We start from the raw sequence: 17,318 nt of genomic DNA, 5'->3' as shown, positions 1-17,318 counted from the left end.
GATGGTCTCGATCTCTTGACCTCGTGATCCACCCACCTCGGCCTCCCAAAGTGCTGGGATTACAGGCATGAGCCACCGCACCCGGCCTCATTTTACATTATTATAGATCAGTATCTCCTACTAGAAGAGCTGTGATTTATTTATAAAGACAAATGTTTTTTGTAAATACCTTTACTCTAAAACCAATACCCTAGCTATACTGAAAGCAAAATGTAATACCTCCTGTATTCTGCTCCTCTGAAAAGATTTAGAGGGTTTCTCCACACCTTACATTCTGAAAAACAAGGGGGAAAAAGAAGAAAAACAGATACTTTAAAATCTTCATTTAACCAATATCTGTTGTCTACCCACTGTAGGCTAAGCACAGGGCTAGCCACAGACAGTACAAAGACGAATAAAATATGCTCTCAAGAAACAGAATTAAATCATAAATCTAGTCGTTTCCTTCTGTCTCCACAGCATTTGGTTCATAATTCAATTATAGCACTTACCATATTACAATGTGATTATCTGCTTGGTTTTGTTTCCCCTTTAAAATATGAAGTCTTAAAACTTTGCTTATTTATATATTCCTGGAACCAAGCACAGCATCTGGAACTGACTTGCTTAATTGAATTAAATATAGTATGAGAGTAGTCATGTAAATAGCCTGAACTGTGTGACAAGTGCCATAGTACAAATACATTTTGTTCTAAGAGAAAAAAAAGAAAAAGAAGTGATTAAATTTGTTCTGGGGAAATCACGGAAGGCTTTAGAAAGGAGGTGACATTTGAACTGACGTTGAATCACTATAAAAAATGAGAATAAGGTTGCAAAATGAAGAACATCCAAAGCAGAGGAAGTATCATAAAACCAGACAGTATGGTTAGGCTAGAGTACAGGGTAAGGAATGGGAGGGAGAACTGTAAATGGGGTTAGAAAATAGACTGGAAGAGTCTGGGCATAGTGGCTCACATCTGTAACCCCAGCACTTTGGGAGGTCGAGGTGGGCAGATAACCTGAGGTTAGTTCAAGAGCAGCCTGGCCAACACGGTGAAACTCCATCTCTACTAAAAATACAAAATTAGCTGGGCATGGTGTGCCTGTAATCTCAGCTAGTCAGGAGGCTGAGACAGGAGAATCGTTTAAACCCGTGAGGCAGAGGTTGCAGTGGGCTGAGATGGCGCCATTGCACTCCAGTCTGGGCGACAAGAGCGAAACTCCATCTCAAAAAAAAGGAGAAAACAAAAGAAAATAGACTGGAAGAAATTGATGAAGGAGTGTATGTACTACAGTAAAGAGTTTAGGTATTACCCTTGGTCATCAAAGGTACATAAGCAGAAAAATAAATATCAGACCTTTGTTTAGATCAGCAGTTGTCAAAGTATGATTCATGGAATGCAAAGTAACAACTCTTCAAAATAAATTCTAAGACATTATTTGCCTTTTTAAATGTGCTCACTTGAAGTCGGTTGCATGACCCTGAGAGTAAGGGTGTCATTAAATTTGGTACCCTAGGCACCTACCTCACTTGTCTTACTTGTCCTGCAAAATTGAACTGGTGATGAAATGTCAATGATGGGTAAAACTGCTAGCACATTAGCATGAGTCAAGACAATGACACCAAACTGTACTAGCAGTCATTGGATTCTTCACTTCCACAACCTTGCAGTAAAAATAAGACAAATTTCTTCCTTTTTTTTTTTTTTTTTTTTTTTTTGAGATGGAGTCTCACCCTGTTGCCCAGGCTGGATTGCAGTGGCACAATCTTGGCTCACTGCAACCTCCGCCTCCTGGGTTCAAGCAATTCTCCTGCCTCAGCCTCCCGAGTAGCTGGGACTATAGGCGCAGGCTGCTATGCTCGCCTAATTTTTTGTATTTCAGTAGAGATGGGGTTTCACCGTGTTGCCCAGACTGGTCACAAACTCTTGAGCTCAGACAATCTGCCCGCCTAAACCTCCCAAAGTGCTGGGATTACAGGCATGAGCCACTGCACCTGGCCAGCAAATTTCTTTTAAACATTATAGCAGGTATGATGGTTTTCTCTAGTAAACAAATTGTTTGTGAGCAGAACTGGCCCTTTTTGTCAGGGAACATCACTTTTACTTGAAAGAGCCACACACAAACTTACAGTTATTTAGATGGGTACCTGGCAGATATTTTCTTAAAAATGCACTGAGTCTGTCAAAATCAAGAAAGAAAATGAAAGCATTTGCTGCTAGTGATAAAATTTTAGCTTTCAAGTACATATTAAAATTTTTTAAAATTTGTGTCAGCTACTGTGAGCCTGGCAAATTTTACAATAAAGACTTTTCTGTGAGAATGATGATGATATTAACAAATGATTTTTTCGTTTTATGCAATAAAATTGTTCAACATTTATGATATGCATAACTCAGTGAACAAGTACTTTTCCAAACAACCAATGTATATTATAAAATTATACATAAGAGATCCATTCAAAATGTAAGATATACCAATAGGTTTTCACGTAACAGAGCGTTCAAAGTTCACATTCCACACTGCAACTAAACTTTCAGAAAGTACTCATAGCAAGTTTTAGTGTAGTTTCAAAAAAAGATATCCACAAATTTTCTGAGAAGGCTATTAAAATACTCCTCCCCTTTCCAATTACACATCTGAGTAAAACCAAATTTTCTTCATATACTTCAATTGAACACCATTTCACAACAGACAGCAGAGAATACGCTGTCTTCTATTAACCGAACTTTTACTAGTTGTGAGAAATATAATTATTTTTCACAATGTGAACCTATGGAATCAGACAAGTTTCACAATGTGAGAAATAATTATATTTCCCACAAGTAAAATTAGTTCAGGCTGCCATAACAAAATACCACTGACTGTGTGACTTAACAGAAATTTATATTCTCACAATTCTGGAGACTAGAAGTCTGAGATCAGGGTACCTGCAGGGTACCAGCACAAGTGAGTTCTGGTGGGGCTGAGTTTTTGTTGTATTCTCACATGGAAGAGAGAGCTCTGGTATTCCTTCTTATTAAAAGGCATTCCTCTCTATCAGATCAGGCTTCCACTCATATTTTATCTTAATAACCTTCTGAAGCCCTATTTTCAATAGTCATACGGGGAATTAGGGATTCAAAATATGAATTTTGGGGAACACAATTCAGTCTACAGCATTCTGGCCCTGTCCCCCCTCAAAATTTATGTCTTTCTTTCATATACAATATGTTAATTCCACCAGGCACGGTGGCTCACACCTGTAATCCCAGCACATTGGAAGGCCAAGGTGGACGGATCACCCTGAGGTCAGGAGTTTGAGACCAGCCTAGCCAACACAGTGAAATCCAGTCTCTAATAAAAACACAAAAAATTAGACAGGTATAGTGGTGCATGCTTGTAATCCCATCTACCTGGGAGGCTAAGGCACAAGAATTGCTTGAAATTGGGAGGTGGAGATTGCAGTGAGCTGAAACGGTGCCACTGCACTCCAGCCTGGGTGACAGAGTGAGACTCCAACTCAAAAATAAATACATAAATACACAAATAAATAAAAATACATTAATTCTACCCCCAAAGTCTTAACTCATTCCGGCATCAATTCTAAAATCTAAAGGCCAAAGTTTCATCTGAATATTATCTGAATTGCTGGGAGTGGTGACTCACACCTATAATTCCAGCGCTTCGGGAGGCTGAGGCAGGCGGATCAAGAGGTCAGCAGTTTGACACCAGCCTGACCAACATGGTGAAACCCCATCTCTACTAAAAATACAAAAATTAGCCGGGTGTGGTGACAGGCACCTGTAGTTCCAGCTACTCAGGAGGCTGAGGCAGGAGAATCGCTTGAACCCAGGAGGCGATGGCTGCAGTGAGCCAAGAGTGTGCCACTGCACTCCAGCCTGGGCGACAAAGCGAGACTCTGTCTCAAAAAATAATAATAAAAAAATAAGTAAAAATAAAAATAAATATCTGAATCAGACAAGGTGAGGCTGAAGGTACAATTCATTCTTAGACTCAATTCCTCTCCAGATGTGAACCTATGGAACCAGACAAGTTATGTTCTTCCGATATACTGTACAACGGTGGGCAGACATAGGATAGACATTTCCATTCTCAAATGGAAAAAATCAAAAGGAAGGAAGGGGTAATGGTTACCAAGCAAGTCCAAAATCTGGCAAGTCAAATTCCATTAGATCTTAAAGCTGCCTGTAATCCCAGCTACTCAGAAGGTTGAGGCAGGAGGATCACTTGAGCCCAGGAGCTCAAGACCCCAAGCCTGGACAACACAGTGAGGCCTTGTCTCGTCTCTATTTAAAAAAAAAGAGGCTTGGCACAGTGGCTCACCCCTGTAATTCTCAGCACTTTAGGAGGCCGAGGCTGGTGGACTATCTGAGGTCAGGAGTTCGAGACCAGCCTGACCAACATGGAGAAACCCCGTCTCTATTAAAAACACAAAATTAGCCAGACATGGTGATGCACACCTGTAATTCCAGCTACTTGGGAGGCTAAGGCAGAAGACTCGCTTGAACTCAGGAGGCAGAGGTTGTAGTGAGCAGAGATCTTGCCACTGCACTCCAGCCTGGGCAACAGAGCAAGACTCTGTCACAAAACAAAACAAAACAAACGAAAGAAGGAAAGAGAAGAAAAGAAAGAGAAAAAGCTTGAGAATTCTTTTTGGCTTGATACTCTGCCCTCCAGGTCCACTGGGGTGGCAATGTCACCCCCATGGCTCTGTGGTACAGCCCTACCCATGTAGCTCTCTGTGAGGGTGGCCTGGCCTCAGAAACTGGAAAGGCAGCCTCCCCCTTTGAAACCAAGGAGGAAACAGCCTTGCCCACTGGGCCTGTATTGGGAGTGGCAGTCCTGGGTTTGGTCATTCTTCCTTTTCTTTGAAGTTAGTACATGTTCACAGTTGAGTAGCTCTATGGTCTGGTCCAGTAGAATCCAAAAAGTCTAACACCCTTCCTCCATTCTGCCCCACCTTCCCTGTCCTTTTTAGTTCAAACTGGCAGTGTGTTTGCTGGTATAAACTCAACTCTATTCCTGGCTTCTACTAAGATGACTAAGTCTATGAAGTACACACATGATATCAAATAGTTGTTCAACCACACCTCTACTGTTCTGTTCAGAACAAGTTTTCTCAAGTATTCATAAAATGGATAGGCTGAGAATTTCCAGGTCTTCAAATTGTGGTTCCTTTTTGCTTAACAAGTTCTTCTATTCATCTCTTTCCTTTCACATTTCATCATAAGCAGTCAAAAGAAACCAAGTTGTGCCACTTTGCTTAGAAATCTCCTCAGCTAAATATTCAATTTTACTGCTCTCAAGTTCTACCTTCCCCAAAATGCTAGAATACAGTACAGCCAGCTCTTTACCAGTTTATACAAGGATCGCCTGTCCTCCAGTTCCCAACCACACATTCCTTATTTCCACTTGAGACCTCGCCAAACTGTTGTTATCCGTATTTCTAGCATGCACCTCAAAACTCTTGCAGCTTCAACACCTTACCCAGCACCAAAGCTGCTTCCACATATTTAGGTGTTTATTACAGTGGTATCCCACTTTTTGGTACCAAAATCTGTTAGCTAGGGTTGCCATAGCAAAATATCATATGCTGAGTGGCTTAAACAACAGAAATTTATTTTCTTACAATCTGAAGGCTGGAAGTCCAAGAGCAGAGTACCAAAATGGTTGGGCTCTGGTGACGGCTATCTTCCGGCTTTCAGAGAGCATCAATCCTCTTCCTCTTCTTACAAAGCCACCAACACAATCAGATTAGAATCCCCTCATTTAACCTTGATTACCTCATAAAAATCCCAGCTCCTAATACAGTTACATTAGAGGTTAGAGTTTCAACATATGAATTTTAGGGGACACATTTCAGTCTACAACATGTTAACATGTAATGGATTTACTGCTATTAAAAAATATTTTAAAATTTCCTGCTTTAATTTCTAAGATGATAAATATTGATGGACATAATCTACATTTAGACAAAGGCTCTTTGAGGCCCTGGATAATTTTTTAAGAATGAAAAGGACTCTTGAGTCTAAAAAGTTTGAAAACCACTTTTTCTTTTTACATAGTAAGGAGAGAGAATGTACCAGAAGGCGAAGTGTAAGAGAAAGGGAAACCACTTAGGATACTATAGCAATAGCACAGGGAAGAGATGTTTAAGTGCCTCGATATAGGGCTATGAATGTTGAAAGAAAAGAAGGTAGAATGGGCTGGGCTGGGTGCATCACACCTGTATCTCAGCACTTTGGGGGGCCGAGGCAGGCGGATCACCTGAGGTCAGGGGTTCAAGACCAGCCTGGCCAACATGGTAAAACCCCATCTGTACTGAAAATACAGAAATTAGACTGGCATGGTGGCAGATGCCTGTAATCCCAGCTACTTGGGAGGCTGAGGCAGGAGAATAGCCTGAACCCGGGAGGTGGAGGTTGCAGTGAGCCAAGATCACGCCATTGTGCTCCAGCCTGGGCAACAAGGATGAAACTCTTCCTTCATATTCTTGTCAGCAGAGAAAGATAAAAAAATAATAAATAATAAAAATAAATCAAATATTGAGTTGAAGCACTCATTCTAGGTGACCTTTGTCCCAAGACTTTTCTCTTTCCACTTCNGGAGTCAAGACAATTTTTTAAGGGGGAATTGTTACAATTTTGGGTTGACTGGAGAAAAAATGGTTAATATAAATGATATAAACGAAAAAAAACCCCAAAGATTTCTAAAATGAGAATTGGATGCCATCAAAGATTTTAGAATTATAGAGGAAGAAGAAAATCAGTTTCATTTTGGACAGAATGAGTTCAAGGTGGTTAGGGCCATTAAAGGTGGAAGGGTCTAGCAAAGAAATGTAGGTCTAGAGTTTAAAAGAGAGCTTGGGGGTAGAAATTTAAAACTGGTTCCTCCCAGCATATGTCTATGGTAGCTAATATTATTGAATAAGATGAAGTTATCCAGGGAGAAAAAAATGGAACAAAAGGATGCTTTAATTCACTTAAAAAATTTTTTTTTCCCCCTTAGAGATAGGGTCTTGCTGTCACCCAGACTGGAGTGCAGTTGCATAAGTCATAGCTCACTGCAGCCTCAAACTCCCAGACTCAAGTGATCCTCCTGCCTCAGTCTCCCAATTAGCTGGAACTACAGGTTAATACTACTATGCCCAGCTGATTTTTTTTGTAGAGACAGGGGTCTTGCTATGTTGCCCCCAGGCTGGTCTTAAACTCCTGGTCTCAAGTGATCCCCTTACCTCAGCCTCCCAAAGTACTGGGATTATAGGTTTGGGCCACTGTGCCCAGCTTTTAACTCACTTTGAGGTCCAATTCAAAGTATTTCCTCTGTGAAATATTTTGCAGCCCTCCCTCCAAAAACTGACCACTCTTTCTTTTCTGTCACCATAGTATCTTGTATAAGGTATCATATATCTTTATAGAGTATCACATATAAGATACTCTATAAAAGCAGCTTACTATACTCTTTTGCTGTCAACTTATTTATATCTGTATCCTCTACCAAAATGGAATGTTCTTAAGGGTACTAAGAACATTATCATTAATGGCATAGTCAGTCTTACAATAGAAAAGAAAATCACGTCATGTGCTATTGTTATAATTACTTACATATTGAAGTCTGAGCTTCATGAGGACAGATCTATATCATATTCAATTTAATATGTCTTGTTCTTAGGGGTGCTGTAATTATTTTATGAAAGAGGAGAAATGAGAAGTGGAGGGGAAATTGACTATTATTCCTTCTTATACTCATGAATGGCTGCCAACCCCACCCAACTATTCCTAGTCATGCTTCAGAACTCCAATTAAATGGTGCTTCCTCAGGGACTTTGTATGACCACATCTAAAAAGCACCACCAATTGCACTCAAGTAGTATATTTCTATTTTTTTGTTTTTTTCTGAGACGGAGTCTCGCACTGTCACCCAGGCTGTAGTGCAGTGGCACTATCTCGGTTCACTGCAATCTCCACCACCTGAGTTCAAGCAATTCTCCTGCCTCAGCCTCCCGAGTAGCTGGGACTACAGGCGTGTGCCACCGCGCCCAGCTAATTTTTTTGTATTTTTATTGTAGAGACAGGTTTTCACCATGTTGGCCAGGATAGTCTCGATCTCCTGACCTTGTGATCCACCCGCTTCAGCCTCCCAAAGTGCTGGGATTACAGGCATGAGACACCCTGCCTGGCTTAAGTAGTATTTTTCTACTGAACTGTCATAACTCTAGTGGTTAAGCTATTGAACAAATGAAACATTGGGAATATTACGGAATTAATTCATTTGTATTATTACCACATGATTATTACCTATAGCAAATGAAAGGAACAAAAATCCAAAAGTATTCATTTTGGCGAGGCACAGTGGCTCACACTTATAACCCCAACACTTTGGGAAGCTGAGGTGGGAGGATCACTTGAGCCCAGGAGTTCAAGACTAGCCTGGGCAACATAGTGAGACCTCATCTCTATTTAAAAAAAAAAAAAAAAAAATTATTTGGCTTTGAAAATTTTGCTTTCCTAGTTATACATCATTAAAAATATTTGCTTTCTAGCTGGCTGGGCATGGTGGCTCACACCTGTAATCCTAGCACTTTGGGAGGCCGAGGCAGGCAGATTACCTGAGGTTGGGAGTTCCAAAGTAGCCTGGCCAACATAGTGAAACCCTGTCTCTACTAAAAAAAATACAAAAAATTAGCTGGGTGCACTTGCATGCGCCTGTAATTCCAGCTACTAGGGAGTCTGAGGCAGGAGAATCACTTGAACCCAGGAGGCAGAGGTTGCAGTGAGCCAAGATTGTGCCACTGCACTCTAGCCTGGGCTACGGAGTGAGACTTCATCTAAAAAAAAAAAAAACTTGCTTTCTCTTACTTGATACAAATAGAGGAACAGTTATGACAATGGAATATTCATCTATGAAGAGCTGAGACTTTTATGTCTTTTTAAGCATACTGAAAAAATAATTTTTTTCCTACTTTCCTCTCTTGGCAGAGACGGCTGATTATTTTTCTTCTCTCCGTTATTGGTTATAAGATTCCCTGATTTGCTGGGCATATATACACTGAGAAAATGATGACAATGTCTAGCCCTCCTTATAGAGAGTAGTGGCCACATGAAACAGATCTGACCAGTAGGAAGTAAGGTGAAATAGTATGTAACATCTCTGAGAATAGTCCTTGGCTTCTGTGGGGTGGAGTAGAGGGAAGGAGTGACCTTACCTTGGACTTCTTTCCTTCCTACTGATTGGAATGTGGATATGGTGGCTGAAGCAAGAGCAACTGCCTTATACTACAAGGTGAAAACTACATTTTTGGATGGCAGGCTAACGAAATAGAAGGGGTCCGGGTATCTGATGATTATTGTTTTCCATACTAGCCATGGACTACCTATATTAACATGAAAGACAAATTTCTCTCTGTGTCTTAGTCCATGTGGACTGCTATAACAAAATATCATAAACTAGGTAGATTATAAACAGCATAAATTTATTTTTCACAGTTCTGGAGGCTAGGAAGTCTATTATGACCAAGGTACCAACAGATTTGGTGTCTAGTGAGGATCTGCTTTCTGGTTCATAGATGGCACCTTCTCGTGGTGTCCTCACATGGTAGAAGTGGCAAGCAGCTCTCTGGGATCTCTTCAAAAGGGCATGAATAACATCCAAGAGGGTACTGCCCTCATGACCCAATCACCTCCCAAAGATCCTACCTCATAACATCACATTGGTGATTAGAATTTGGGGGAAAACACAAACATGCACACTACAGCACTCTGCTGTTTTGAGTTTTCTATCTCCCAGAGCCAAACTCAATCTTAAATACACAGCTCTGAAAACACATTAGGAAAGCAGTCACCTGACAAATTCTGTCTGCTGGTTTCACTTTCTCTGTTTCTGGAAGGAGAACCTGGTTCTGAAATGCTGTGCTCTGTTCCTCCCATCAGTGGTCGCAAATGGCTTACAGATACTTGCTCAATAAAAGATGTGCCATGCTTATGGAAGTACCACCATTCAAATATCTATGACAAACAGAAAATATCCTCCACTTAGAATTGATCAGCAGATATATGAGCTCAAATTAAAAGATTCTCTTAAGATGTCAAGTTCAATTCAGCATGTTAAATGCACTCTCTTTCCAAAAAGAAAAAAAAAACACACAAACACAAGATTCACCAATAACACATACCATGTAAAATTATCTTTTTTATAGTTTTGTCATAAAATTTAGACAAGCTTAAGCAAAACTAGGCATATGTAATAAAGCATTAAAAAGCAGTAAGAAGCATTTAATCTATAAGTAATTTAACCCTGTTAAGTTACATTGTCATTTTACTCTATCTGCAGCATAAACAGTTTTCAGATAATAAGCATAGTAGATTAACAGACTAGACTAGGATCAGCATGCCCATGTTTGACTCCCAAATCAGCCATTTATTAGCTGTGTGCTGTGGGCGAGTCACTTAACCTCAACATCTCAAAGCAGAGCCTCAGCTAAATGTGGTTAACAAGAAGTATAAGAAAGTCCTTTCTAAGGCAAAAAGTACTGCTCCAGTATTTGGTAAAATTACTAACATAGGTTAAGAGTCAGGTTGATTCCCATATTGAACCATTCACTTCTTTTTGTTTCCATAGTTTATCACTGTTATAAAAAGAGAAACCAGGCCAGGCATGGTTGTTCACATCTGTAATTCCAGCACTTTGGGAGGCTGACAAGTCCCCAAAGAGAAATCCTCAAGAAGGATCGCTTGAGCCCAAGAATTCTAGACCAGACTAGACAACATAGTGAGAACTGGTCTCTATAAAAAAATATAAAAATAAAATATTAGCTGGGTGAGGTGGTACAAGACTGTAGTTCCAGCTACTCAGGAGGTTGAAGTGGGAGGACCTGTGGAGCCCAGGAGGTCCAGGCTGCAGTGAGCTGTGATTATACCACTGTACTCCAGCCTGGGCAATAGAGTGAGACTCTGTCTTAAAAAAAGAAAAAAATGAAAAACGTCAGGCCTGGCACGGTGGCTCACGCCTGTAATCCCAGCTACTCAGGGGATGCCAAGGCAGGCAGATCACGAGGTCAGAAGTTCAAGACCAGCCTGACCAACATGGTGAAACCCCATCTCTACTAAAACCATAAAAATTAGCCAGGTGTGGTGGCGCATGCCTGTAATCCCAGCTACTCAGGAGACTGAGACAGGAGAATTGCTTGAACCTGGGAGACGGAGGTTGCGGTGAGCTGAGATCATGCCATTGCACTCCAGCCTGGGCAACAAGAGCTAATCTCCATCTCAAAAAAAAAAAAAAAAAAAAAAAAGGTCAACTGACAGACTAGTCTTCTGCCAAATGTAGTAGATAAATGTATTAGTGTATGTAAAGAATAAACAAAGCATATCCACAACTAAGAGATTTTAATCTTTTTGTTTCTTATTTACATATTTTTGAGGTAGGATCTCACTCTGTTGCCAGGCTGGAATGCAGTGGCATGATCACAGCTCACTGCAGTCTTGACCTCCCTGGGCTCAGGTGATCGTCCCACCTCAGCCTCCCTAGCAGCTAGAACTACAAACATACTCCCAGCTAATTTTTATATTTTTTGTCAAGACAAGGGTTCACCATGTCACCCAGGCTGGTCTCAAACTCCTGGGCTCAAGGGCTCTGCCCTCCTTAGCCTCACAAAGTGGTAGGATTATAGGTGTGAGCTACCATAACCAGCCAGGTTTTGATATTTTTGAAAACTATTTTACTATGATCACAAACAGAACACATCACAAAAAATCAGAGTTTTCAAATCTGTAGGAACATTTTTTGCTTCAGTAAATAAAGAACAATTATGCTACATAGGTACCAAAAGTATAGTCATATTGTGGCCCACTGACTAAATGCCACAACGTTTATAGAAAAGTGTGAGAAAATCAAGGTGTAGCATTTTTTTCTATCATGTCACCAATGTTTTATGCTTAATATAAAATGGCTTCTTTCTGCTCATGCTTACTAAGTTAGCAAGAAGTAATTATCACCAAATGAGGCCATGATTTGACTTCTACCATATGTTTTACTAACAGCTGAGATAAAACTTATTTACACAAGCAGAAATTGTTCATGTGACAGAAAAGACAAGGTTCATATTGAAATCTTGGTTAAGAAAACTGGATAGGGCCAGGCATGGTGGCTCACGCCTATAATCCCAACACTTTGAGAGGCCGTGGTGGGAGGATCACATGAGGCCAGTAGTTTGAGACTATCCTGGACAACATAGTGAGACCCCATCTCTACAAAACATAAAAAAATGAACCAAATGTGAGGATGTGTGTCTATAGTCCCAGCTAGGGCTAAGGTGGGAAGATCACTTGAGGTCAGCAGGTTGAGGCTTCAGGGAGCTGTGACTGTACCACTGTACTCTAACCTGGGTGACAGAATAAAACCCTATCTCAAAAAAAAAAAAAAAAAAAAAAAAAAAAAAAAAAAAAAAAAAAAAGAAAGAAAGAAAGATAAATACTGTCAAGGGTAACAATAACACACAATTCCCTTCACTATACAAAGTGCAGTGGGTTTTCTAACAAACGCGTATGAAATTAGTGGCTTTTTCAACTTTTAAGTCAACTTTTTAACACAAACGAACAATGATAACAATAACTGCAAATACTTACCAAAAGCATTCTATGAGTCATGCATTATGCCAAGTCCTTGACATGTATTATGTCATTTAATTTTCACAAAAACTGATTTTAGAGATGATGACACACATTCCAAATTTAAATACCTAGCTTTACGTCACATCACTGGTAAGTGGCAGAGCTAGGATTCTTATTGAGGTTTGCCTGACTTCAGAGCTTCCAACTGTTACACTAAACTGATTCGCAAATATATCTCACTATATATGTATATGTGATTGTATGTCTATACAAGTTTGTTAAATTCAGGTGGTAAAAGAAATTATAAACACAACCTTTGCTAATAAAAACCCATCAATATTGCAAAAGTAATGATACAGTTTAACCTTTAAAATGTTACTTGAATTTCCTAACTTTTGTATATTTAAAATGCTGCTTTATAAGGTGCAACAAAATGTTTTGTTGAGTTTTTGTTGTTGTTGTTGTTCTGTTTGAGACCGGGTCCACTCTGTTGCCCAGGTTAGAGTGCAGTGGCATGATCATAGCTCATTGCAGCCTTGATCTTCTGGGCTCAAGCAATCCTGCCACCTCAGTCTCTGAAGTAGCTGGGACTACAGGAGTGCACCGACACAATGTGCTAATTTTTAAATTTTGTACAGAGACAAGATCTTGCTCATTTGTCCAGGCTGGTCTTGAATTCCTGGCCACATGCAATCATCTTGCCTCAGCCTCCCAAAGTGTTGATATTACAGGCACGAGACACCACACCTGGCCACAAAACGTTTTTTAAAAGGTTTTAGACATCATTTATATAAGTAAGCTATCCTCCTCTTATAAATGAGGAAATTATGGTTTAGATAGTTTATGTAGCTTGCCCTAAGTTATCAGCTAGTAAGTGGCAAAGTCAAGATTAAAACGTTATCTTTTGGTTCCCAAATGAGTGCCTTTTCCACTACATCAGCTGTTTAATGATAGTTTCTTAAAAAATAAAAATAATAAAAATAAACTATATTACATAGAAACAGGGTCTCACTGTTGCCCAAGCTCATCTCAAACTTCTGTCGTTAAGGGATTCTCCCACCCCAACCTCCCAAAGTGTTGAGATTATAGGCATGAGCCATGGTGGCTAGCCAAAAGATAGTTTACTGTCTTTACTAATTGACTTTTCTATGTTATTGACTAAATATGCTAAAATATGCTCATGTTAAATTATGACGCTTATATTAACATGTAGTTTTAATCCTGAATTCCTCAATAGCTTCTATTTTTTAAGCCAAGAGAAAAATCTCGTTCTTGTTTGGCATTTCACTTTAACAAAATGGTCTGTATTAGTCCCTACTAAAAAAAAATAGATCCAATACAACTGCTATTTCTATTATAGCTGGAGAGCACCACCTAGAGATTAAAAAAAAAGGAACAGGCTGAGTGTGTTGGTACAAGCCTGTAACCTTAGCACTTTGGGAGGCCGAGGAGGGTGGATTGCTTGTGCCTAGGTGTTTGAACAACATAGTGACTTTGTCTTTACAAAAAATAAATAAAAATGTAAAAAGAAGAGAAAAACCCATTGGCTATGCATGCAATAAAACTTCTTAAGATTTTTATTTGCAGCAGTATTGTTCCAAAGCGTACATTAGGAAACACTACATCCTAGGGATATTAATACGGATTATAAAAAAATGTTTTATTTATTTATTTTTTTTGAGACAGAGTTTTGCTCTTGTTGTCTAAGCTGGAGTGCAGTGGGACAATCTTGGCTCATTGCAACCTCCGCCTTCCCAGCTCAAGGGATTCTCTTGCCTCAGCCTCCTGAGTAGCTGGGATTACAGGCATGCGCCACCATACCCAGTTAATTTTTTTTGTATTTTTACTAGAGACGAGGTTTCTCCATCTTGGTCAGGCTGGTTTTGAACTCTCAACCTCAAGTGATCTGCCTGCCTCAACCTACCAAAGTGCTGGGATTACAGGCATGAGCTACCATGCCCAGTCTTTAATTTTTTTTTTTAATTAAAAATATCTTCTTAAAGGAAAAGTTGAATAAAAGTTAAACAGTTTTGGTTTTTTTTGGTGGTGGTTGTTGTTTTGAGATAGTCTTGCTCTGTAGTGCAATGGTGCCATCTTGGCTCACTGCAACCTCTCCCTTCAGGGTTCAAGTGATCCTCCCACCTCAGCCTCTCCAGTAGCTGGGACTATAGGTGCATGCCATGCACCAGCAAATTTTTGTATTTTTTTGTAGAGACAGGGTTTTTCCACGTTCCCCAGGCTGGTCTCAAACTCCTGGGCTTGAGTCATCAGTCCACCTTGGTCACCAAAAGTTCTAGGATTATAGGGATGAACCAGTCTGTCAGGCCAAACAAGTTTCTTAATTGTGAGAATTCTCAGAATAATAGTAGCCAAAATTCATTGAGTGCACACTCTGAAGCAGCTACCATGTTATAAACTTTCATAACATCTGATTAGTCTTCATAATCCTGTAATAAAGTTCATGCTGTTATTAACCTCAGTTAACAGATGAGGAAACTGGGCCTTGGAAAAACTATCGGTTGAATGCATAACACACAAATTTTAGTCTGCCCAATGTTGCCAATATTAAAATACTGTGGTCAGACATGGTGGCACACACCTGTAATCCCAGCTACTGGGGAGGCTGAGATGAGAGGATGGCTTGAGCCCAGGAGTTAAGGCTACATGTGCTATAATGGTGCCTGTGAATAGCTACTGCACTCCAGCCTCGGCAACATAGTGAGACTCCATCTTAATTTTTTTCGATGAGCAAATTTTATATAAAAACTGTATATCCAGGTTCTATTTATTGATTTATTCATTTATTCATTTTTGAGAAATGGTTTCTCTCTGACGCCCAGTCTGAAGTGCAGTGGCATGATCGTGGCTCACTGTAACCTCTGCCTCCTGAGTTCAAGCAATTCCTGTGCCTCAGTCTCCTGAGTAGCTGAGACTACACGCACCTGCCACCAAACCCAATCAATTTTTGTATTTTAGTAGACAGGGTTTCACCATGTTGGCCAGGCTGTTCTTAAACTCCTGGCCTACTTCGGGCTCCCAAAGTGCTGGGATTATAGGCATGAGCCACAGTGCCCAGCCTATCTGGGTTCTTTTTAAATCACCTGAAAAATTGGAAGAACTGGTAATACTAGACACAAGTTTATATGGCAACAATTAGCTTTAGCCTTTTTTAGAAGGGGCATGCACTGTTCAGGTTACCCAGTCCTTAAGGAAACAAGAATTTAATTCTTAAAGTCTTTCAATCTCACTCATTTTTGTTACCAACTTGGGCTCTGCAGGCATTTATTTCCAACACACCCCAAGCCCTCCCTGACTAGAGTTTACAATAAACCTTTAATATGTAAATAAATACTGTCAATCTCTAAATGTGGATTGGGAGATGCAGTGTTCCCCAGACTTGTTTGAATAGGTAACTCTTTTCAAATGCTGAATACGTTTTGGAAATGCTGATCAATAGGTAATTACAATTTATAATTATTATAACCATATAAAGGATCTTTAGATAAATACCAAAACATGAAGGAAGGAAATAGAAAGTACTTACAAATATTAATCCTGATATCAATGAAGATGTCCCTGTAAGTGCCACATAGAATTTGGGTGTCAGTGAACTTAAAAACACAGTCACTGTCAAAAGAACAAGAATTAAAGTTTTAAAAAATGCAAATTTAAAGTACTTAGGTTACACATGTGCACTTAAGTAGTATTAATACCTAGTGTGAAATTCACTTAAAAAGTTTTAATTTGTATATATTATACATAATGGCTTATACATATTAGTAATATTTGCAACAAATCAAATAAGGTAATTTAACTTGCTTTTGAGAGTAAAACTGACCGGGAGCCGTGGCTCACTCCTGTAATCCCAGCACTTTGGGAGGCCGAGGCAGGCGGATCACCTGAGGTTGAGAGTTCAAGGCCAGCCTGACCAACATGGAGAAACCCTGTCTCTACTAAAAATACAAAAAAAAATTTGCTGGGCATGGTGGCACATGCCTGTAATCCAAGTTACTCAGGAGGCTGAGGCAGGAGAATCGCTTGAACTTGGGAAGTGGAGGTTGCAGTAAGCCATTGCACTCCAGCCTGGGCAAAAATAGCAAAATTCCATCTCAAAAAAAAAAAAAAGAGAGAGACTAAAACTAAAGCACTTATAAGTCATAATTTAGACAAGAACTTTTGCAAGTCTGTAAAAATAAGAAGCTAAACAAACATGCTTTTACAAAGGAGGTTCAAAACTACTCCATAATTATTTTGGTAAGATACAAAACCACAGTCTCAAATTAGAGGGACAGTGTATATATTTGGTATGTCAGCTAGAGAGGCAAAATGGCTCAAAGAGAAAAACAACAAACAGAAATCTCTCTGACTTACTGAAATCCTGGAGCAGATTTTTCACTTCAAATAATTCTCTCATAAATACTGTGGGTTTTAGAAAGAAATAAAAATCTGGCCAGCTAAGATGGCTCACTCCCATAATCTCAGAGTTTTGGGAGGGTAAGGTAGGTGGATCGCTTGTAGTCAGGAGTTCAAGACCAGCCTGGGCAAATAAAAGAGACCCAATCTCTATACAAAATATAAAACTCAGCCAGCCGTGGTGGTGCATGGCCTGGTCTTAGCTGCTTGGGAGGCTGAGGCTGGAGGATTGCTTGAGCAAAATAGTTCAAGGCTGCAGTGATCTTGCCATTGAACTCCAGCCTGGGTGACAGAGGGAGACTGTCTCACAAAAAA

The 17,318-nt window shown here is 39.8% G+C and overlaps 1 protein-coding gene across 20 annotated transcripts in view; it reads right to left on the bottom strand.

The window, feature by feature from the left end:
* ST7L (suppression of tumorigenicity 7 like) overlaps window positions 1-17,318 on the bottom strand; it is a 141,262-nt gene that overhangs the window by 121,215 nt on the left and 2,729 nt on the right. For 15 of the 20 annotated variants that reach the window (XR_001823775.2, XR_001823773.2, XR_005199390.1 and 12 more), the window contains 3 exons: window positions 16,135-16,217; window positions 9,824-9,986; window positions 220-274 (listed from right to left, as the gene is read on the bottom strand). Coding sequence is in view for 16 of the 20 variants with exons in the window: in XM_037737031.1 (XP_037592959.1) it covers window positions 220-274; window positions 9,824-9,986; window positions 16,135-16,217 (301 nt within the window). In the remaining 4 variants the exon portion in view is untranslated. Of the gene's footprint in view, window positions 1-219; window positions 275-9,823; window positions 9,987-16,134; window positions 16,218-17,318 lie in introns of those variants that run through there. The other 5 variants (XM_017524310.2, XM_017524307.2, XM_017524305.2 and 2 more) reach the window with 4 other exon arrangements.

The sequence above is a fragment of the Cebus imitator genome, unplaced genomic scaffold (genome assembly GCF_001604975.1).
Source record: "Cebus imitator isolate Cc_AM_T3 unplaced genomic scaffold, Cebus_imitator-1.0 Scaffold32, whole genome shotgun sequence".
NCBI classification, from domain to species: Eukaryota; Metazoa; Chordata; class Mammalia; order Primates; family Cebidae; genus Cebus; species Cebus imitator.
This window is presented reverse-complemented; position numbering and strand designations above follow the sequence as displayed.